We start from the raw sequence: 23,272 nt of genomic DNA, 5'->3' as shown, positions 1-23,272 counted from the left end.
TAGTAGGCGAAAAAAATGCAGATTTACAAAAAGGTGTGAAGAAATGTACCTGATGACGGCCGAGATTAATGTAAATATACCGATCGTCGCGAACCGATCGAAGCTCGATCTTCTCCTTTTCTTTTTTCATTAAAAAAAAAATAATAACAAAAATATTCATGGTGGAGGGAACCAAAAATTAAAAAAAGAAAAAGAAAAATAAGGAAGTATCGCGAACCAATCGAAGCTCGATCTTCTTTTCTTTTTTATTAAAAAAAATAATAATAAAATACTTATGGTGGCGAAGTAAAGGAAGGGAACAAAAAATTAAAAAAGAGAAAGAAGTATAGTATACGAAAAAATGCAGACTCACAAAGAGGTGTGAAGAAATGTACCTGATGACGGCCGAGATTAATGTAAATATACCGATCGTCGCGAACCGATCGAAGCTCGATTTTCTCCTTTTCTTTTTTCATTAAAAAAAAAAAAATAATAAAAATACTCATGGTGGAGGGAATCAAAAATTAAAAAAGAGAGAGAAGTATAGTATGCGAGATTAATGTAAATATACCGATCGTCGCGAACCGATCGAAGCTCGATCTTCTCCTTTCCTTTTTTCATTAAAAAAAAATAATAATAAAAATATTCATGGTGGAGGGAATCAAAAATTAAAAAAGAGAAAGAAGTATAGTATTCGAGATTAATATAAATATACCGATCGCCGCGAACCGATCGAAGCTCGATCTTCTCCTTTTCTTTTTTCTTATTAAAAAAAAATAATAATAAAAATACTGATAGTGGAGGGAACCAAAAATTAAAAAAAAAAAAAAAAAAAAAAAAGAAAAACTAAGGAAGTATAGTATGCGAAAAAAATGCAGACTCACAAAGAGGTGTGAATGTACCTGATGATGCGGCCGGTTATTCGGATGGGGGGTCGGCATGTGGGCTCCATGATGATAGACCGAAACGGGGTCGTGCTTCAAAGGCATTGGGGTGCCCGCGTTGTGTTTTCCCAAATCCGCCGCCAAAGCTTCCGCCCTCGAAAGTAAGCCGTCTTGTAGGCCGCTGTTCAGACCCCCGAACAAGTCACCCTGAAACGTTAAAAGCGACACGTGACACTGATTGAAGAATCGGGGATCACGCGGTAATACAATTTTCCCGGCCAGAAACCGGTTTCCCGTCTTCTTTAAACGAATTTATTATATCGCGTCTTGGACGGTTATCCTGTAACAACTGTTCGTGCATGCATGAATACAGGGAAGGGATACGCACGACTTTGGATTTCAGTTTCAGCGAGAAGAAGGAAAAGGAATTTTTCAGAGAGAGAGAGAGAGAGAGAGAGAGAGAGAGAGAAGCCAGATTAAAGGAGCAAGTTAAGTTTTTTAATAGTGCGCGAGTAATTTTACAATCGGAGGGAAAGATTCGATTTGATCGGTGGAAAGTTAGTTTTATATAGCGTTAGTCGAAAATAGTAGCTCAATGTCACTTTCTGGCGAAAAAAAAAAAAGTGTGCGGTTCATTTGTACAAAAGTATCCAGTCAGAGGTCACTCCGTGTACTCAACATGGCCGTGCGATCGATATTCTAAAAATAGTTTTGACACTGGAAACTCTTGGAGCTCGGCTTTTCCCGCATTTTTCAAAACGTACGTGATCGATTTTTTAATTCGTTCAATATTCTTCCATTATTCTTTCTACTATCGATATATTATTTAATAACGAGCATCTTTGGTAACAACTTTGTCTCTTTACTCGTTGTGGAATTTTAATCGTTCTTCTTTTCTTTTTTTTTTTTTTTGTGAAACTTATATATATATATATATATATGTACATTTTATAATATATACACATTTTATAATCACGTTGTAGATAATGAGAACAACACGAATTAAACAAGCATAACGATAAGTACGCGTGTAACAGCGTTCACCCTGTCGTAATTGATGTTATTCGAAAAGTGGCCGCGCGTGACCTATGAGATTTGCTAATCGAATTCGTTTGCTCGTCAAATGTTGCTGGGGTTAGTGGACAGAATATTTTAGGGTCGAAGCGTTACTAAAACCGGACGAGCATAGGGGTCCGTTTATTTGGACGTTTAACGATCGTAGACAAGTCTCGATATTTTATCATTAAACTCAAATTTCCTGCTAATCCCCTCCTTAATATTAAACGAACGAATATTAAATATTTCCTCGCGAAAAATAAATCGTCTCGAAGAAGGTTTCGACAGAAGGTTTTCGAGCATGGACGAGGCATGGGAAATGGCGAGGAATGGGAATTCTAGCGGAAATAATGAGAAACGTATAGGATGGGATGGTGGAGGGTGAAAGGGTTAATGCAATTCCTTCCTTCTGTATTAATAGCGGTTGCGACGCGAATTTATGGTTTCGTTTTGCCCGGATACGCCTCTATACCGTGGCAATCGATATTATATGGGACATTTTGCGTCAGCCGCATCTGTCACTCGCGGCGCGTTGCAAGGTTCGGCCACCGCAAGCGGTATCGTCACGTCGCTCCAACAGAAATCGAAACGATCGCGATCCGACGAGTCTGAAGCGAGCGAGTCGAGTAGTCGCTCGATTCGAGATCTCGAAAATATTCGAGATTGGAAGTTTCTCGAATTCTCGAAGAATTGAAATTTAACGGATTTAACGATTTTCAATTTTTCGTCTCGCTCGCTATGGGAAATGTTTCGATACTTTTTTCTTTCCCGCTCTCCCGTCTAGATTTTCTTTCTGAAACGAAATTACTTAAAAATAGAATATCTTCAAATAGCGTTATCGATTTCCGTTCCCTTGCATCGTTGGGAAAATGTGGCCGTTGCTTTATTAAATATCAATAAAGGAGGATTTCATTGTCAAAACAATTTAGTGAGAATCCTCCGCGGCGCGGGTTTTCATCAAGTTTGTATGAATCCATTGCAAACTAATTGACATCGACCTCTCTCTCTCTCGTTTTTCGTTCTCCTCGGTAATGGAAAATATTGTAAATCAGATATTAAACGTTTCCCCTTCCCCCCCTCCCCCCAGAAATATCCCTTCTCGTTGTTTTAATCGAGATAATTTCATTTTTCTCCCAAAATGAAAAATCTAATTCTAATTCGATCCGAAACTTGGCCGCCGATCGTTTCGTTCGACGAGAAAAAATTTTGCAAACGAAAATTGTTGTTGTTCCATTTCTGCGATTAAAAATTGACAAGGGCAAATTATCCGTAACAGTTATTGAAATGTCAATAGTTACGTTCCGCGTAGCGAGGTTAAAAACGATTCGCTATCTACTTATTTCATTATAAACCGTAATGTCCGCATCGGCCGATCAATGTTTCATGCGAAAACCACCATCGTGCTTCAGCGCTTCGATTATTTATGAACACTTTGTGTCTTTGTCGACGTACGTGTACCTACCGTCTATCTATCCGTAGGTTGCTGAACCACCGTCGCTTTTCCTCCTTTTTCCCCTTTCTTTTCTTTTTCTCCTTTTTTTCCTTTTTTCTTTTTTTNTCTTTTTTTTTTTTTTTTTTTTTTTTTCTAATTTCCATAACTTCTTCCCCGTGTTTTTTTCCTCTTATCTCGTGCACGGAGAAATTTTTTTGCCATTTATCGAGCACCTCGCTTTTAATCCCGAGAAACGACACGATTACGTTTCTTCGTTCACTTAGGATTAGTTCGAGTTATAATTATTTTTTTCATTGTTTTCTTTTTTTCTCTTCTCTTTTCGTTCAATATCTCTTATTATTCGCGATGGAGAACGATGATGAACGAATTATTTATGGAATTATTTATGGTGGAAGATAACGAGCAAGATTATCCGGCGTTAAATTATCCGGCAACCCTGGAAAGGATGAAGTAGATACTTAACTCATCCGTTGCGTGATACATGGCACTGCTCACGGAGACGAATGCTTTACCTAAACGAACTTTTAACAGGACAATAAATCCTAAATTGCGTTTCTCTCTTCGAGGAAGAGCGGAGGAAGAGTTCCAGTTTTGGGGAGAGTTTAACCCCGTGCTACGTGTATGTACGTGAATGTACAGGGTGATCTTCTGTTCGCCGATCGATTCTGTTCGATTCTGTTCGAAAATTCTAGAAATATTCATTCTTCTGATATTTATTCCAGGCATATAGAATATACGTAGATTAAACGTATTTACGCAACAAACTTTTGTTCGAACATCTTTACAAAAGAACACAGAATGTAACAGAATGTACATTTTTGAAACGATAAACAATTGATTAAAAAATCAAGTAGAAGAATAAAATAACCTCCATTCTCATTATTATTTACTTTATTATCATTCAATTTTCCACGATCTTCGAAACAACTTCTCCGTACTTTCCGCACACCCTGTATATATATACACACAGTATATAGTTTTTCCAAGGCTTGGAAGGAAGGGGCTAGACGATACGGAGGAACGGATACAGATTGCTCTTGTTACCCGCGTAGTTAGCAGCTCGTTGGCGGTTGTTTGGCAAAGTTTCTACGAGACTCCCCCTTCTTCCGTCTCCCCCCCACGATTCAGTGGGTCCTCCTGGTCGTTAATAGAGTCATTTTTCCGAGCTGCCCGCGGCCGACCCCACCACACGCGCTCAACGCGTCCTCCACCGCGTTCGAGATTAGCCAATTACAATTGAATTATCGCCCCCCCACCACCGGCCCGCGTAATTTATCCGCTCGGCGAGAGTTGGCGAGGAAATGATTAAGCTCGTAACGACGTTGCGTCCGTCCCGTGAACCGAGGCGGGAATAAAATAATTTCTTCCCATTGCGAACGTTTATTTTTTTTTGGGGAGAGGGGAGGAGGAGTGGAGTCTTCCTTCTTCTCGTTTTTCATCCCCTTCTTTTCGCTTTTCGTCGAGCGAAGGGAAGGGGGTAGTTTTGAAGTTTGCGCAAGCGGATGATGAATTTGAAAATGCGTTAAAACTTCGTTCGAGCTCGAAAGCGTTAAAACGGGGAGAAGAAATCTTTCGAGTTTGTTTATCGAACTTTTGTCTGTTTTTGAAAAAAGAAAAGAGAGAGAGAGAGAGAGAGAGAGAGGAGGAGGAATAGAAAGGGGATTTTCGAACTTTGGAACGGAAATTTGGTGAACGAATCGATCGAATCGCGAAAGTACCAAAAGTATAAACTATAAAGTGATTCTTTATGGAATGGACAGCAGCGGCGTCCCGGACGACAAATATTCATTAAAGTTTTTCACCGCTCTATCCGTCATCCCATGATGCAATCCACTTTTTTATCCATTATGCAGGATGTTTCGTATTGAAAAAGAGTAAACCGCCATTGTCAGAATGAAATAAAGTGTATAAATAAAATAGGCGTGCCAGAATGCTAAGGTGAATGGAACACAACTCGATGCAGTTCAACATAACATACACATTCATGACTATATAATGCGTGTAGTTCTGTTTTCCATTGCGCTTCAGCAATCGAATACTGGCTCGAGGTTTAAAATAAAGGCGATAAAGAATTCAGCGCGGGAGAATACGTAATGCAAGGGAAATTGACTTTTTTTTTTCCTCCTTTTTTTTTCTCCCCCTCCCTCCAATTTCCCCCGTATCAATCATCAAAATGTTAACGGTAAAAATTATTTTTTAGATTCTTTCCTTTTAATCTTCCGTTAATTCTCCGTTGAATATTCATTCGATCAAAAAAAAAAAAAAAAAAAAAATAGCCAACTTTCTTCGCTCTCGAAAGATAAATTTCGAGCGCTTTAAAAAAAAAAAAAAATAAAGAAGAAAAGAAAAGAATGCTCGATCGTTTACAATTGATTCGTAGGGATGAGATGAGCGATCGATAATATTCGCTCGAGAATAACGATTAAACGTTAGCCACGGTTTATTCGATTCTAAATGCAGAACCGGTCTCGGACCGTCGGACCAACGGATATCGCGAAATGGGACAATTACGTTATTTCCGTTCGATAACCTACATCGCGGAGCAGTCTGACGCATGAATAAATAAATTCTTCCAGAAAATCTGGTGTCTCGCACGAAAACCAGCAGACTGTACGAATTAACACTTGCATGACGGAGTAGGACCGTCTGTCTAGGACCAGTGGTTCTTATTCAACTTTAAGACAATCAGGATTTATAATAAGAATAATATCATTAGGATTTAATGAATTAGTATTTTTGCAATTTATTTATTCATGCGATATTTAAATCATTAATATTTATATGTGTTGGTAGATTTATACGTTATATAAATGGAATTCAAGATATACGAATATATTATGGGATATATTATATTTATCCAATAAAAAGATATTTATTCATTATATTCACAATATTGAGTTTATGTGGTTTTCCTTTTTTAGTTGGATTTTACTCTAAAGATTTAATTATTGAATATTTTTTTTTCTAGAAAAAAAACTCCGTGAAAAAAAGACGGATATAGAAATTTCAATTCTAGGAGAAATTCACGCGTTGCTTCAAACCTCCTCCATCTATCCCTCCCCTGCAAAATTGCTCGTCTCCTTTACACGATCCGCATAATTTATCGATACCAAAGCTCCGATTCTCATCAAATCTTCTCATCAAATTTTTCAAAACAACGTCTCTTTTATAATTTTAATTTTCATCCTCGATCGAGTCCAACGAATTTTCCCTTCAACGATCTTCAACCAATTTTTATACGCCAAGATTCTCGCGAAAAGAAGGCGAAAGATAGATAAGTTTCACGAGATAAAGATGTTGAAAGTAATGAAAATGACTTTAGTGAAAATAATGGGAATTCTGAAACTAGTGAAAATGACACTACATTTGATCAATTAAACAAAGTAGATGGTAACAATGAACGGAATAAGAGAAGAAATTTCTATACAAATGGTGCTGAGAAATGTTTGGAACAAAAAGACAACTGCAATGGAGCAAGCACAAGCAAAGAAGAACCACTGGTCGATGGACGGATGGAGCATATTATAACCTCCCTCCCCCCTCTCCCCGTCCTTGTCGACATTCCGATCAAATTCGGGATTTCACCGCGACACAGACGACGCGACGCTACCCATCCGAGAGCACGATCCATCCTTATCGATTTAGAAACGATTCCAAATTCGTAACGGGCTCGATATTTGCCCGCAGGAAGCAGGCAGCGGCTGCAGGATACGTCTGCATCCAGCCGGCCGGAGCTTTATTCGTTGCCCGCTCGGGTTAATAATTGATGCCGTTCATTGGATAACGCAATTAACGGTGTATTATTGATGGAAAGGCCGAGGGAAACGCGGCCGTATTGCGCTGTATTGTAAATTACCATTCGATAAATGCTTCGAGATTGCGACATGAAATATTGCGACACGCGAGATTGCGGTGCAAAGTAGCCGGGCGGCCGCGCCAACTTCGCTCGTCGATCGGGGATATGCCCATGGGTGTGCGGCTATACGCGGCCGTTAATATGCATGCGTACGTGTAAATGGGATGGGAATGGATGCGCTCGCGTTACATGTAGGGGATAGGGTTAATGATGGGTATAGATAGATAGACGAAATTGTCGAATTAGTTTTTTAATTTTTTTTTCTTTTTCTTTTCCTTTTTTTTTTTTTTTTTTTTTTTTGAAAGGATATACACGAATGAATGAACGTTATTTTAAGTTTGGATAAGTTTAGATAAGTTTCACGAGATAAAGATGTTGAAAGTAATGAAAATGACTTTAGTGAGAATAATGGGAATTCTGAAACTAGTGAAAATGACACTACATTTGATCAATTAAACAAAGTAGATGGTAACAATGAACGGAATAAGAGAAGAAATTTCTATACAAATGGTGCTGAGAAATGTTTGGAACAAGAAAAAGACAACTGCAATGGAGCAAGCACAAGCAATTCAAAAAACTGCGGTGGAAAGAAGTATTTATCTTTCATTGGTACTCGTCACGTGTATTCGGATCCGAAACGACGATCTAACTTATGTCTATATAAACCTCGATGCATAAAAATTTCTTTATTTCTCATAATTCGTAACGATTTAATTTATGAATGTAATTTTGTATTCGAGTAGTTAAGATAGTAATTGGATATATTATCTTAACGTAACTTGAAATAAATGAAAATAATTTTTACGATTTTCAATATTTGAATTATAGCTCTCGACTATGTAACAAATGTCGACAAATGGTTTGAAATGGAGATTCTAACAAAGGATTCTTCTTTTCAACAATGAACGGTAGATATTTATATCTATATATTAGACATAGAATTCAGAGTGTTTTAAAATTTGTTTACTTGTCGTAATATCTATAGGTTAATTATGATTTGTAACAATAATTTATAAATATAATTTTGTATAAATGTAATTCGAGTAGTTAGGATAATAATTGTACTTGATAAATGAAAATAATTTGTACGATTTTGAATATTCAAATTATAGCTTTTCTATTTAGTATCCTCCCTTCTTATGCCTCTTTTCAGCAGTAGTACGTTTGAATTACTTGAAATTTTTTAATCAATATCTGTGCATTGGGCATAGAATTCAGAGTATTCTAAAATTTGTTTATTTCTCTGTAATATATATAGAGTAATTATGATTTGTAACGATAATTTATAAATGTAATTTGAGTAATTAAAATAATAATTGAATATATACAAACTTAGACATCATCATAGATAATTTTATTTAAATAATTCAATTTCAATAACTTCATAACTTTTATGATTTTGAATATTCAAAATTATAGCTCTTTCTGTGTCAACAAAGCATCTGAAAGGAAAATCCTAGCAAAGATATATATTCACATTCATTTAGAATTTATAATTTGTACTATTAATATAATTGTATTCGAGTAGTTAAGATAATAATTGAATGTATACAAATAACTTAGACATCATCATAGATAATTTTATTTAAATAATTCAAATTCCAATAACTTCATAATCTTTATATATTTTAAATATTCAAAATTTTAGCTCTTTCTGCGTCAACAAAGCATCTGAAGAGAAGATCCTAGCAAAGATACATTTACATTAATTTATAATTTATAATTTATAATTTATACAATAATATAATTTGTATTTAAATACTTGAGATAATAATTGAATAATTGAATATACGAATAATGTAGACATCATCATAGATAGTTTCATTTAAATACTTCAAATTCCAGTAATTTCATAATTTTTTAATTTTGAATATTCAAAATTATATATCTTTCTATGCAATGTCAACAAAGTGTCTAAAATGGAAATCCTAGCAAAGAATCCTTTTTATACTTTCTTTCAACAGATATTTATATCTATACATTTGCATCAATTTATAATTTGTAACAATAATATAATTTGTATTTGAGTAGATAATAATTGAATGTATACAAATAATCTAAATATCATCATAGATAGTTTCATTTAAATATTTCAAATTCCAATAATTTCATAATTTTTTAATTTTGAATATTCAAAATTATATATCTTTCTATGCAATGTCAACAAAGTGTCTGAAATGGAAATCCTAGCAAAGAATCCTTCTTATACTTTTTTTCAACAGATATTTATATCTATACATTTGCATCAATTTATAATTTGTAACAATAATATAATTTGTATTTGAGTAGATAATAATTGAATGTATACAAATAATCTAAATATCATCATAGATAGTTTCATTTAAATATTTCAAACTCCAGTAACTTCATAATTTTTTAATTTTGAATATTCAAAATTATAGCTCTTCCACTATTGTGTAACGTCAACGGAGCGTCTGAAACGGAGATCCTAGCAAAGAACCCTTCTTACGCTTCCTTTCAGCAGTGAGCAGTGAATACGTTTGAATCACTCGAAATTTTTTAACCGTAGATTTCCGTGAACGAAACGTGGCCACGAGGAAACAAGAGTTGCTCGACGACGAAAGCGTTGGTTGGAAACGTTTTGTGCTCGGGCGTTGTTATATTTGCGGGAACAACGTAAGCGACGCGTGGCTCTTTTTACGGCACTCAAACTATCCCGCGCCACCTCATCGTACATCTAAATAATCAATTTACCACTGGCCATAATCGTAACCACGAGTTAGCGAGTTTACGTCAGCCAAGCCCACCGTAACTACGCGGCTTCGCGAACCATAAATATTACGGGAGCGTTTCGTATAAAGCCAACCGTGTTATACACCACTCTCTTTCCCTTCGTTCACAACTTTGTTTCTTCCTGCTCCACTCGCACCGCTTTAATTGTACCTCGAGAGTGAAGCAATCGCGTGGGGCATTTTTTTTTTTTTTTTTTTTTTTTTTTTTGGTAAGGACAATGTGAGCATGCTGGTAGAATTATTAGTTGGATACGATTTGGATACGAATGATTCAGAAGAGGGGAAAATTATTAAGAGGTACAGTCAGTTATACTCACGTTATGCCTCGGTGACCAGGAATTGCACATAATGGAGGCATCTTCCAATATACGACTCTGGAAAACGAAAAAATTGTCGATTTTTAAGCGTTCCACTTCCCAAAACATATATTTTTGTTCTCTTATTCTCTAACAATATCTGTTTCCCCGGGTAATAATATTTTTCTGCACAATCTTATTAAGAATTAACAAATGTGTTTAATTAATTATTTATGAATTATATATTTATCCGTGTATATATAGGGGATGCGCAAAGATATATTCGAACGTATTCGCGGAGGATCCTCGTCGCGCGATCTAAATGTCATTGACTCCTAGAAATAGGTGTCGACCGCTTAGAAATCCAGCCGAGAATGGAAAACTGGAAAGATTTTACAACGTGACGCTTTGACCCCAATAGTCTGTCTAGACTAGACAGTTTTAAATATTAAATACTTTTGGAAGGGAACTTTTATATTCACAGAGATCTTTCACCGTCGTATTTCGTTTCTAATAAAGATATATCTCTGAATTATCGAAAAAATTTGTCGCGACAAATCTCCGTGATAAAAATATCCAATTCAAAACAATTTCGCCCTCCTGTAACTGGAAGAACAACGCGATCTATATATTTTCACGTAAATGTAAATACTTTCCTTTTTCCATTTTGTTTTTCCCCTCCCCTAAAATTTCTCCCTCAAAGTTTTGCCTCATATTCTCTTTTGTAAAAAGAGGCAAACTTTTAATTTTACCTTCGATCTTCGCACAATTATACCAAGAAAATATTCATTGATTATCCGGGAAAAAAGATTGGGAAAATCCGCTTTTTCCTCCCTCCCTCCCTCCCTTGATAACCGGGGCGGCGGCGAAATATTTCTCCTGGCCGACAGAGAAATTCGTGCATATCGACGCGGTTTACCTGTCAGCGGGGGTTAATATTCATCTGGCCTGCATATTTTATTCCTGGCAATCGCGTAATATGTATATTTAAAACGGGCGGCACTAAGATTGACAGAATCGGGCCATACCGGCGTCGCGACGCCGGCGTCACAAATTAAACGAGTCATTTTAGGAACAGGGCAGAATTAGGTAATTCAATATCGTTCTCATTAAACCGTCGGCCAATTTTGAAAGCTCGAGGAAGGATCGATACCGATGACAATGATTCGCGTCATTATAAAAGTCGCGACTGGCATGAATACTTCATATACACCATCCGTACCCACAGTTTTCATTATCCCTTCTCTCACAAATTTTTCCATCCCCGCTTTATTTCGCTTACTTATTTCGCCATAATCGTCATACATGTATACACCGCGTGTATGTTTAATATTTCACGCCATCTTATTGCCAAGCTTGTCTTATTGCCAAGATGATACGTCGATAATTGCAAATTTTCGTGGCGATTGATCGATACTGATAATGACGTTGCGAATTTTCGCCACGAAATGGACGAGGTTTCAAGGATCGATGAAAAAGATCAAGGGAACGATCTATCTATTTCTTTTCTTCTTTTTATTTTTTTTCCCGTTTGTTCACTATTCGTAGGACGCAAAACAAGCATACAAGCAATCAAAATGATAATTGTAAATTTTCGAGGCGATTGATCGATAATGGCATTGCGAATTTTCGCCACGAAATGGACGAGGTTTCAAGGATCGAAAAAGATCGAGGGAACGATCTATCTATTTCTTTTCTTCTTTTTATTTTTTTCCCGTTTGTTCACCATTCGTAGGACGCAAGATAAACATACAAGCAATCAAAATGATAATTGTAAATTTTCGAGGCGATTGATCGATAATGGCATTGCGAATTTTCGCCACGAAATGGACGAGGTTTCAAGGATCGATGAAAAAGATCGAGGGAACGATCTATCTATTTCTTTTCTTCTTTTTATTTTTTTTCCCGTTTGTTCACCATTCGTAGGACGCAAGACGAGTTATTTAAGGGATTAACCGAGCCGCTCAGATCAAAGAACCCGGAGTTATTCGTGCCGCGTTCCTATGGAATAATCATACGTTTGTTCATTATTCCACGGTTTATATCCGAAACGTTGTTTAATACATGCTTGTTCGGCGAAGGCCAAAATTGCGGGTGTACCAATTATTCAACGGTTCAGAGGGCAACAATGGACGCCCTATGTTAGATGTTTACAACGAAGCTGTTGTGTAGTCGAGGGAAAAAAAAAAAGGCCGCGTTTCGCAAATTTTTCGAGGGGAAACTCGGTTGTGCAAACTCGCGCCACGCGTGAATTCGCGTGTGTGCGTCTCTCTCTCTCTTTATACCGTCCCTTTACAGGGAGGAGGGAGGGGACATGTCATCAATCAACGCGCCCACTCCAACTGCATTGTGTACGTCCGCGCGCGAGGAGACGACGCATCGCGTATGCTTTGCTTCGAGCTGTGCACACCGGCATCGAGCGCAAATACAAAGCTTGGACAACATCGATGACACGCGACGCAAGCGCATGCGCGGGTGCACGCACAGAGACGCGTAGCCGCCAATTTCTCATTCTCGCGCATTCGTTAAACCCGATATCGATTCGTCAATCAATTTCCAATCAATCCGATTCGCCCTTTCGACTTCGATCCTCGATAATCCACCGACTATTCCAAAAAAAAAAAAGAAAGAAAGAAAGAAAAAGAAACAAAGAAAGAAAGTATATTTCTTCGACCTATATATACGCACAAAAGCACGAAAATACTATTCTTTTCGCAATACCCTTTTCCATCGCCCGCTGTTTCGTGGAAAACTTACGAAGGAGGAGGAGAGGGGGGAAAAAAAGAGAAAAACTTTTCATCCATCGTTTATCCACGTTATTACGTGTATTTCAATCTCCCCTAGAATTTCGAATTCTCGTTCCCGTATGTACATATTCGCGGATATACGCGCGGGTTACAAGGATGCCTGTGTCCGTGGCACGGGCTGCGCCGGTTGCAAACATAAAGGAAGGGGGGGGGCGTACCACGTGAAAACACAGAGAGAGGAGAGGGGGGCGGGATATATATATATATATACATATATATACGTACATCCCGTGTTCCGAGATACGAAACACATTGGACGACTCTCTCTCCAGCGCGGGCAAACAGCCGCACAGTCGAAACAGTTTGCCCGGCTAATTGATTTTCCTTGGCATCCTCGATTCGGCGTAACCGGGTCCACGCAATCCGCCGCTGCGTGCGCCCTCCTCCTCCCCCTCCTCCTCCTCCTCCTGCCACGAGGAGACAAGCGGGTGATCGAGCATCGACCGATGTACGACCGGATAGGATACAACACGGCCAGATTGATCATCGGCCAGTACGATTGTAAATCGACCGCAAAACTGGAGAGGCCGCGGAATCGTGGCTCGGGGAGGATGGATCGATCGATCGATCGATCGATCGGTCGGTCGATCGGTGTTCGGGATTTTCGAGAGGTGCGGATTGGCGGCCGTTTGATTATGGATAGATGGGATGTAGATTCGAAGGAGGATTCGAAAATGAAATTAATCGGGCGGTAAACGAGAGGGGGGTGATCGAAATGGGGAATGTGTTGGATGAGATAATTTTGAGGGGATAATTCGTGGAAAAATTGTGATAATTTTTCCGGTGGATAGGGAAGAGATAAAGAGGGAGGGATGGATGGGTGGAGAGAGGAAAACGATAAAGTTTTTCATCCGGGAAAGAGGGAGGGGACGAGGAGGAGAGGAAGCGATGCTGCTCTTCTTCTTCTTCTTCTTCTTCTTCTTCTTCGCGAAAGTTTGACTGATAATTAACTAAATTTACCAAGGGTTGCGAGTCAAAGTGTGAAGTCGTGTTCCGAGTCTTTCTGCACTTCGACGCTCCGCTACGTTGGTTAATAACAAATGAGCCGAGCTTCGCCCCTTCACTTTTGTTATAATCGGGGACACTTGCTCCCTTACAGTTACTGTCTACCATTTTCTATTATTCACCGGTTCATTCGTTTGAACCGTTCTAAACATTCGCTTCGGAATATACTTTTTTTTTCTTGATATATATATATATTCATTTATCGATTTTTCCTGATTCCTTCGTTTCTCGAATCTACGAATTGTGTTCTTGTGATTCGAGGATTCCGGGTTGGAATACCGGTTGAGAGAGGGTCGAATGTCGTGGAGAGACGGAGGCGGATGATAGAGGATGAGAATTTACGTTCACGCGAATTGATTATTATTTCAAGTGAAAAACACGGATCTTGACGGAGAGCGCGAACCGTCTAAGAGCCGTCTAAAGAGAATTTATGAAATTTCGTAATGCAGTATTCTGATTCGTAGACGAGCTTCTCTCCTCTCAGGCGGTCCCAAGTCAACTCTTTACCTTAGCCGATTTTTTGCTTTTAATTCGGAATACGATTAAGTTATCAGAGGAGCATCGTTTCCCTCCTGCAAAACGCATCGCTCTAATTCCGAGAAATTTCACTGACGCCGTCTTATCTCTTCGTTTCGCTTATCTATCGATAGTAGCTACGTTGATTCCACGTTTTTAAAAGATTTTGCAAAGTATGCGAAAAAAAAAAAATATTTTACACGAATCAATTTGAGAAAAAGATTTCAACGAGAAGTTTATTCGCTTATATAGAATTGTAATTGTGCGTGTATTTAATTATTCCTCGAAAATATAGTGTTGAATCGTTTACCATTGATCTATATCTCCATCGTATTATCCATCTTTTAAATAAAACTAAATCTCGAGGAGGATCGATTTTCCTTGTGTGCAAAGTTCGAAAGGGTGAAGGCGGTGGTGTGGATCGCGTTCACCTTTCCCACGATTTGTCATTGAAACGGTTTATCTTTTCCCCTCCCGTGCATGATTTAATAATAACCATGCTAATTCGATGGTCAATAATAGCTCGAGTATACCGGGATTATCGTTCGAATCGATATAAAAAAAAAAAAAAAAAAAAAAAAGAAAAAAAAAAAGAAAAGAAAAGAAAAAGCATTGTTGTTACTGTTGTTGCAATATCGTAATTGTTATCCATCACGTGACGCACGAAATCTAATCGTTGCAGTTTCTACAACCTGGCCGACTCCTCCTCGTTTATCTACAAACGTCGTTCTCGTGATATTAGCTCATTTTCAAAAAAATTCAATCTCCGCCCCCTCAACAACATCGTTTTTCCTCCCCTCTCCCCTCCTTTTTCATTTTTTCACGCAGGTGTAGATGAAACAGGTATGCTATCGAAAAATCTCCATGTCTCGTTCGGTTGAAGTTGAAGCATTGTATATAAAATATATCACTTTTGTTCGTTCGATCAACGAAGTAGACGCGCCTTTATCGATATGAATTTATCGAGTTCGTTTATCGTGCTGCTTTATCGTTCGTTTAAATTCACGCGAAAAATAGAAATTTACGCGAAAGAAATTTCGAATAACGAAACGTCTATGCTGGAATTCGATTTGTAGAAAATTTCGACTCATTGACTTATCCATCTTTATGACCGTTTAAATTTACACGAAAATTTACGCGGAAGAAATTTCAAAATTTCGAAATTTCGAATAACGTCTACGCTGAAATTCGATTTGTAGAAAATTTCGATTCATTTACGCGGAAGAAATTTCGAAATTTCGAATAACGAAACGTCTACGCTGGAATTCGATTTGTATAAAATTTCGATTCATCGACTTTATCTATCTTTATAGCCGTTTAAATTCACGTGAAAATTTACGTGGAAGAAATTTCGAAATTTCGAATAATCAAATGTTGAAATTCGATTTGTAGAAAATTTCGACTCATTTACGCGGAAGAAATTTTAAAATTTCGAAATTTCGAATAACGTCTACGCTGAAATTCGATTTGTAGAAAATTTCGACTCATCGACTTTATCTATCTTTATAGCCGTTTAAATTCACGCGAAAATTTACGTGGAAGAAATTTCGAAATTTCGAATAATCAAATGTTGAAATTCGATTTGTAGAAAATTTTGACTCATTTACGCGGAAGAAATTTCAAAATTTCGAAATTTCGAATAACGGAACGTCTACGCTGGAATTCGATTTGTATAAAATTTCGACAACTCATTGATTTTGTCCACTTTTATAGTCGTTTAAGTTCACGTGAAAATTTACGCGGAAGAAATTTCGAATAACGAAACGTTTACGCTGGAATTCGATTTGTATAAAATTTCGATAAACTCATCGACTTTATCTATCTTTATAATCTTTTAAATTCACGCGAAAATTTGCGCGAAAGAAATTTCGAAATTTCGAATAATCAAATGTTGAAATTCGATTTGTAGAAAATTTCAACTCATCGACTTTATCCATCTTTATAGCTTAGAAGAAATTTCGAATAACGAAACGTCTACGCTGGAATTCGATTTGTATAAAATTTCGACAACTCATCGACTTTGTCCATTTTTATAGTCGTTTAAATTCACGCGAAAATTTACGCGGAAGAAATTTCGAATAACGAAACGTCTACGTTGGAATTCGATTTGTATAAAATTTCGATAAACTCATCGAAATTTATCCATCCAATTTATCCATCCATAAGATAAAAATTAAGACTTAATAATAAATGATCGACGAGAATGCTTGCCGAGGATCTTGGACTCTCGGAAAAAGTGGAATTCTTATCTGCGCGGTGGAGGAGAGGGGTGGCTCGGCGGCATGATCCGTAAATCATGGATGATTCGCTTTATGGTATTTACAGTTAAGCCAAAATTGACGGTTGCCAAGCGTAAAAATCAGTGATTTCGTTACCGCTATGTATCGAGGGATAGACACGCTCATTGGCTACGTGCTGTTCCGCCCCCGCAGCCCCGCCAATCAGACCAGCCGCTCTCTCTCATCGATCCAGACCATCTACACTATACTCGAGCCGCCATGCTCAACTTGCCCATTCCCCTATCCTTTCCTCGACCATATACAGATCTGGACTAAGACTCGGCGAAACGAAACTCTATCGCATCGTGTGGAAATTGTTGATCGGTTGCAGTCGGGGGTTACTTGATCTGTTTCAGAGTCTCGTCGAGACAACGCGCAAGGAAAGGGAATTTCGTTCGAGAAGATCTCGAGGAGATTTTAATCGTTGAAGATGAGAGATGTTTCGCCTCGTTTCGAAAGTTTGTTGGCTTTTGCTTTTCGATTTTCTCCCAGTAATCTGATCCGTGATGTTAATTCGGGTTAATACGATAATTGTTTCGATGTAATCGAATATAGGAATGTAAGTAAGAATAGTATTTCGTAGCTATTTATTCAGTCGGTGGAGAAAAGTTTCGGTTAAAGTAGGGGTAAGATAGAAGGAAGGATGTTTCAACGAAATCGCAGAAATCGTTGACCTATACCACTCGATCGGCGGCCTCGCCCGTTGAAACGTTTTAAAAGTTGGTTAAGAGCATTAAATATTCGTTTTAATAGTCGGTTAAATTATTAATTTCAAAAGTTGGTTAAAGATTTCTGATGATGTACTACGTTGCTTAATTATTGCTGCCTGCGTTAAAATTGAACTCGTTTGCACGGCATTATTAATGATTGTCGAAGAAAGTTTGCCATGAATGGCCTTCCCCCCTCCCCCACCCAGAAAGCAAAAATAACTAAGAATTTCACATTTTCGCTTGTTCACAATATAAAATTAGAATATCGCGAAAGTCGAGTCGCGATTAAATAAATTATTAGTATAAAATCGGTAAAATTCATTAAGAGAAATCATAAATTATACATTACCTTAATTATAAATTTGAACACAACCGTGAAGATTTATATCATACGTTTCGCGTAATGAAATTATTTTACGTGCAATAAAATCTATTATTCATTTCGATTAAAATTTCAATGTGGTTCACCTAAAACCTGAATGATACACGATTTAAAACTTCCGGCATCGAGTTACGATTAATCATAATTAAACGGTTTTTGGATCGAAATAAATTACCAAGTGTTTTATTACGACTGTTTTTCGAACTATTTTTCCTTTTTCCTGAACCGTTTGAAACCGTTTCGTTTCGCACGAGACTCTTACAACTGCGATGAATTGTTCTTATAAGTATGACGGAACGATATTCTCGCGTAATCGTTTCCCATCCATCATGGACACTTGACAGGGGCGGGTGTAGATTTCCCAGACGAAAGGATAAATAAATTTTACCCGTTGTCTCGATTGTCTTCCGCCATCGATTCGATCCGTAACTTTATTAGAAGGAAAAAAAAAAAAAAAAAAAAAAACGAACGCCCGTCTATCATAGATTTATTACACGACTTATCCACCATTACCGAACCGTTATTCAATTATTACGCGACACATAATTGAATAGCATTTCCAGAATCGATTCCTCCATTCCCCCATTCATTAATGGACAAACGATTAACAACTCCCCTCTCCCATGCATTTAATAATGATCGATCCGAGGAGCAAAATAATTAAGAACTTTTAACGCGCATAATATACCTCTGGTACATTAGAATACGTAATTGAAATAACGATCTCGAGCGGATAATCTATTCGTATAAATTCCATTCCGGTGTACTAGAGGCGAAAAAGTATCTAAATATATCCGGAAATATGGGAAATAATTAACAAAACTGGGGCTCGCGTAGGGGATACGTAAACGAGATCAGAATAAAAGATAGGATGGATTTAAAGGAATACGCGACAAGAATCCTAACTAATCATCAAAAGTGATTATCTACGTTAGTTCTATCTAGTTAACACGCAGCCTCGTCATTACCGCGGCCGCAGTAACGACCGTATATGGCGATCCCAGAGTTCCTCTAATGGAGGTCCGCTTCTACCTACCTCTCAAGCCCCGCGCACCTATCCGCGCAACCCTATCTACGCCACCACCCTCACGACTAAATTCGCCCTCTCTCTCCCCCATCCCTGTCCTCCTTCGATTCGCTATTCACCGCACCCCCTCCTCCTCCTCTCTTCCTCTTTGCCTCCGCGCTTTCCATCCTCTCTCTCTCCTACTCTATTCCCCTCCCTTCTCTGTTCCCTATCTTTATTTAACCCCCTCAGGTTTTGTTCCAGGTTTTTCTCCTCCCTCTTCCGCACTCTCTCTCTCTCTCTCTCTCTCTCTCTCTCTCTCTCTTCTCACCTTTTTTTTCCAGTTTTCCTCTCCTACTTTCCGTCCTCTTTTTCTTCCTTTCTTGTTCCTCCCTCTCTCTCTCTTGTGTTTTTTCCCTTCCCTCTTTTCGAGTTTCCTGGCTATGGTATTAAATGAAAGTTCTTGGTATCTATGGTTCTAGTCGATTGGTTTTTTAAATATACGATAATTGATCCGTTAACAAGAACTTTAATTCGAACCTCGATATTTCGAAGTGAATTTATATATATATTCCATTTTAATAAATCCTTTCGAGGATTCCTCCAATTAGGGGAGGAACAAAGGCTTAAACATTTCGTCGCGTCCCTTTCCTTAAATGATGCATATATTTTTTTCTTCTTCTTCTATCCTCTGGCCGCTGAAAAGGTATCAACATCCCCTATCTCGACCACCCTGTGCAGCCGTTCGTCATTCGTCTCGCCTCGTCCTTATCCCTTTCGAGTTGGCCGAGTGGCGCGGCACCGCTTCCGCCTTGATCCTCTTCCCCGACCTCCCCCCGCGCTCCATGTTACACGTCATTTCAGTTGGCCGGAATGTCGCGACCTCCGTTTTCCATTTTCAGTCCTCGCGTTTCCTCGACGACGCCCGGCACACCTGCCACGACTGCCGGCAAACTATTTTCCCGTGGCGGGGGCCAATTATTAAAATAGAATCTTCCGGCCGCGGTCTTGACTTCGTCGCTAAGATAAATTGGAAAGCTCTGATTTTCACGTCGCGTTTTAATTTTATCCCATCCCATTTTATTTTATTTTATTTTATTTTTTTTTCCCCCCTCGAAGCTTTATAAATATGATTGGGAGGGAAGGGGGAGGAGGAGGGAGGGGATGAAATTAGAAAAAAATTTTCATGGCGATGATAGGGCGAGGTATCGAAAATGTTAAAGGAAAAAATCTAAATCTAAATCTTGTATATTGTCGGTCTTTTTCAAGCGCACTCGACTCGAAGAGATCGAAACTTTTATGCATATGTGTCATATGTGCGACTCGATAGTCATTTTATGGACTTTCAGCCATCGCCCAGAGAACTTGTGGGGCGCATTCGTTTCATTGGAAAAATCACATTGACCGGTGTCGTTTTTTGAATTGAACTTGTACAGAGATACGCGTATTATCGGATTTTTTCGCGTTGTAAAAAAAAAAAAAGAAAAAAAGAAAAAAAGGCATTCTTCTCGGCATACGATAGTTTGAAAACCGGTGGAGCACGGTTTTTAAACTTTACGCGTATCAAACATTCGCATTGTTCTTTCCACAATAGAAAAGAATCTTTGTTGGCGAAATGAACGAGAAAAAAAGTGATTTAAATTCACCCGCGCGGAATTTAAAGATTCTATTGTCGAACCCCCTATAATGTCATTTCGCGGAAAAAACATGAAACTGTTCCCGATAAAGCTTTTTAAGCTTCCCGACTATATTTGTTTCGTTGATTTAATAACGATTAACGTTTGCCGATTTAACGTTTCCCGATTTTTTTTCATTGCCCGTATGTTTATTTTTCATTTTTTGCTTTTTTGAAATAATAGTAAAAGAGGGAGGATTGTGGAGCAAAGAGAGACATTAAAATATTCTCGATAGAAAAGAATGAATAAATTTAAGAAATTTCTTCAGGAGTCATTAATGGAACAAAATAATAATAATAATAATAATAATAGTAATAATAATAATAATAATAATAATAATAATAATAATGGAAAAAATTCAATCGTGTTGAAGAAAATTTCTGGAAAATTTTAATTTCCCTTCTTATTACCTATATTTCCATAGCTCGAATAAATATTTAAAATTAGCTTTTAACCCTGCTCTTGGTCGATCGTGTGTCAACCAATGACCGATCTTAAAGCGGGCTCGTGACACCCGAGCGCGGTCGTGTACACGTCAAATATATGCTAACGATGGAAAGCTTGAATATTTCACGGTTTATACGCGCTAGCCACGTACCGAATAATAAGCAAAATCAAATTGGCCGCCGGCCTGCTCATCAATAGTTCATCACTTTTGCAGACGTTCCGCTCGTTACAGGCTACGAGCCTGTTACCGGCTCGATGCTTTATCGAGTAATACCGTTTTCAAAGACGTGCCCACCTCCCTCTCTATCCCTCTCTATCCCTTTCGCTACTCATTCTCGTACATCTCAGAGAACATTCTCTATTTAACTCCAAGTTAAACCGTCAAAATTAGATTCAAACTTGCGATCGAAATTACGAGTCCTGTTATCCTTCCACTTGGACAAAACAACGCACAAAGAAGGAAGAAAGAAAGGAAGGAAGGAAGGAAAAAAGGAGATCCGTTCAATTCTCCAAGCCGAAGGTGAGAAACAATTATAATTTCGGTACGTAAATTATAATTTCGGTTCGGCGAATAATCGTAATAATGCAGTTAAGGAAGGACGAGAGGCGGAAAGAAGAGCGGGCAGGCAGGCTGGGTCACGTGGCTCGCGTGGCACGCGACGACACGTGGCGGCGACAGCCAACTGTGGCTCGCGCGTGTGCCCCTCCCTCCCCTCGACTCCTCCACGGAGAAACTTTTTTCGCGACACGAGGAATCCTTCTCGGCCGCGTTGCGGACCCTCGGCCGGGACCTTGATCGCTTGGAACCGAAGGCATCGCCGCATCTCCTCTGATCCACGGGATCACGGGATATAGAGGGAAGGGCCGGTATCCCACCCGGGGGAGATGAGCGCATTAAGAAAATTGAAACGTCGATTTGTCCTCGAAACTCGGCCTGACGATAATTTCATTAAGACCGTGGAAGGAGGGAGAAGCTCGCCTCCGCCCCTCCACTTCCACGCCACTCTTCCCCGTGCTATACAACCGCGTGGAAAGACATCGCGCGGTCGATATCGCTTTAACAAGGGATGATGCTAATTTCAACGGACGTAGGCCTCCTCCAGCCGGAAGGAGATCCTCCTTGATCTTCTTCTCCCCCCTCCCCGAGGGGGAGAGAAGAGACTTCCATTTATATAAAGCGTCATATAACCGGGTTTGCTTTCTCATTGCCTTTAAGAGTTAGGTGAGACCGTGATTTATGGGATCGGGATCTGATTGATATCGCGGCTTAGTCTTTTTTTATTTTGCTCGAATTCGATGTGTTGCGAGGATTGGATTATAAATGTGCGTGGAATTTTTTTTTTTCGCTCGATTATCGAAGGAGGTGAGGATGTTTTTCTTTCTTCTCTTTTCTTTTTTTTTTTCTTTTTTTCGATTAAATTAAGTTATCGAGTCGGTGAGACGGAAATGTGTAATTGAAAGTAATTGGACTCGTTGTGCAATCGTTAAACGGAATCGTAATCGTGAGATGAATCGAAAGGGAAACGCGATAGGGTGACCGGGGGGAAATATAAGCAAGTACTCTGGAGAATATCGAGGAAAAATAAATTGAGGGTGAACGAGGCTTGGATAATTGCGTGATAATTGTCGACGAATGTGAAATTTATATCGCGTCGAACGATTAATATTATCTAAGAAGTAGGAGGGAGGGAGGATGAGGCAAGGAATGTCCCCGGAAAGGGGGACGTTTATCTTTGAGAATCGAGTGCTTTTCATCGTGTACGCAAGGCCAAGCCGTTTTGTTCCGTCTATAAGTATAGAGTACACGGAAGTATAGAGTAATGGCAAACCTGTAATTTAAAGAAATATAATTTCTTCCATAAAAAGTATGTGGATGTATTCCATTAAGTTCTCAAGTTTGTGGTTACTACAATTCTATTGAATATTTTATTCCTCTCTCCTTCCACCCTTCCCCCCCCCCTCTTCTTCTTCTTCCTTTTTTTTTTTTTTTTTTTTAAGAGATAACTTTCGAAGATATTAAATTTCATAAGTTGATCAGAGGAAATTTAATAATGAAAATGGAATTATTATTCTTACTGTATTCCAAGTACAAAGTTTCAACTTTAATATTCAAGTAGTGTGTGGATTCAAGCTATTAAACTATTAAAGCACTTCCCACACGTGCATT

The 23,272-nt window shown here is 38.5% G+C and overlaps 1 protein-coding gene across 1 annotated transcript in view; it reads right to left on the bottom strand.

The window, feature by feature from the left end:
- LOC122713107 (inhibitory POU protein) overlaps positions 1-23,272 on the bottom strand; it is a 38,392-nt gene that overhangs the window by 4,019 nt on the left and 11,101 nt on the right. Inside the window, exons 2-3 of the mRNA XM_043933260.1 lie at positions 10,299-10,355; positions 882-1,070 (exon numbers count right to left, since the gene is read on the bottom strand). Of these exons, the coding sequence (XP_043789195.1) occupies positions 882-1,070; positions 10,299-10,355 (246 nt within the window). The remainder of the gene's footprint in view (positions 1-881; positions 1,071-10,298; positions 10,356-23,272) is intronic.

This window comes from Apis laboriosa, unplaced genomic scaffold (assembly GCF_014066325.1).
Source record: "Apis laboriosa isolate Shangri-la unplaced genomic scaffold, ASM1406632v1 scaffold22_cov146, whole genome shotgun sequence".
Classification (NCBI taxonomy): domain Eukaryota; kingdom Metazoa; phylum Arthropoda; class Insecta; order Hymenoptera; family Apidae; genus Apis; species Apis laboriosa.
Note: the sequence above shows the minus strand (reverse complement) of the source record. Positions and strands in the feature narration are given on the sequence as shown.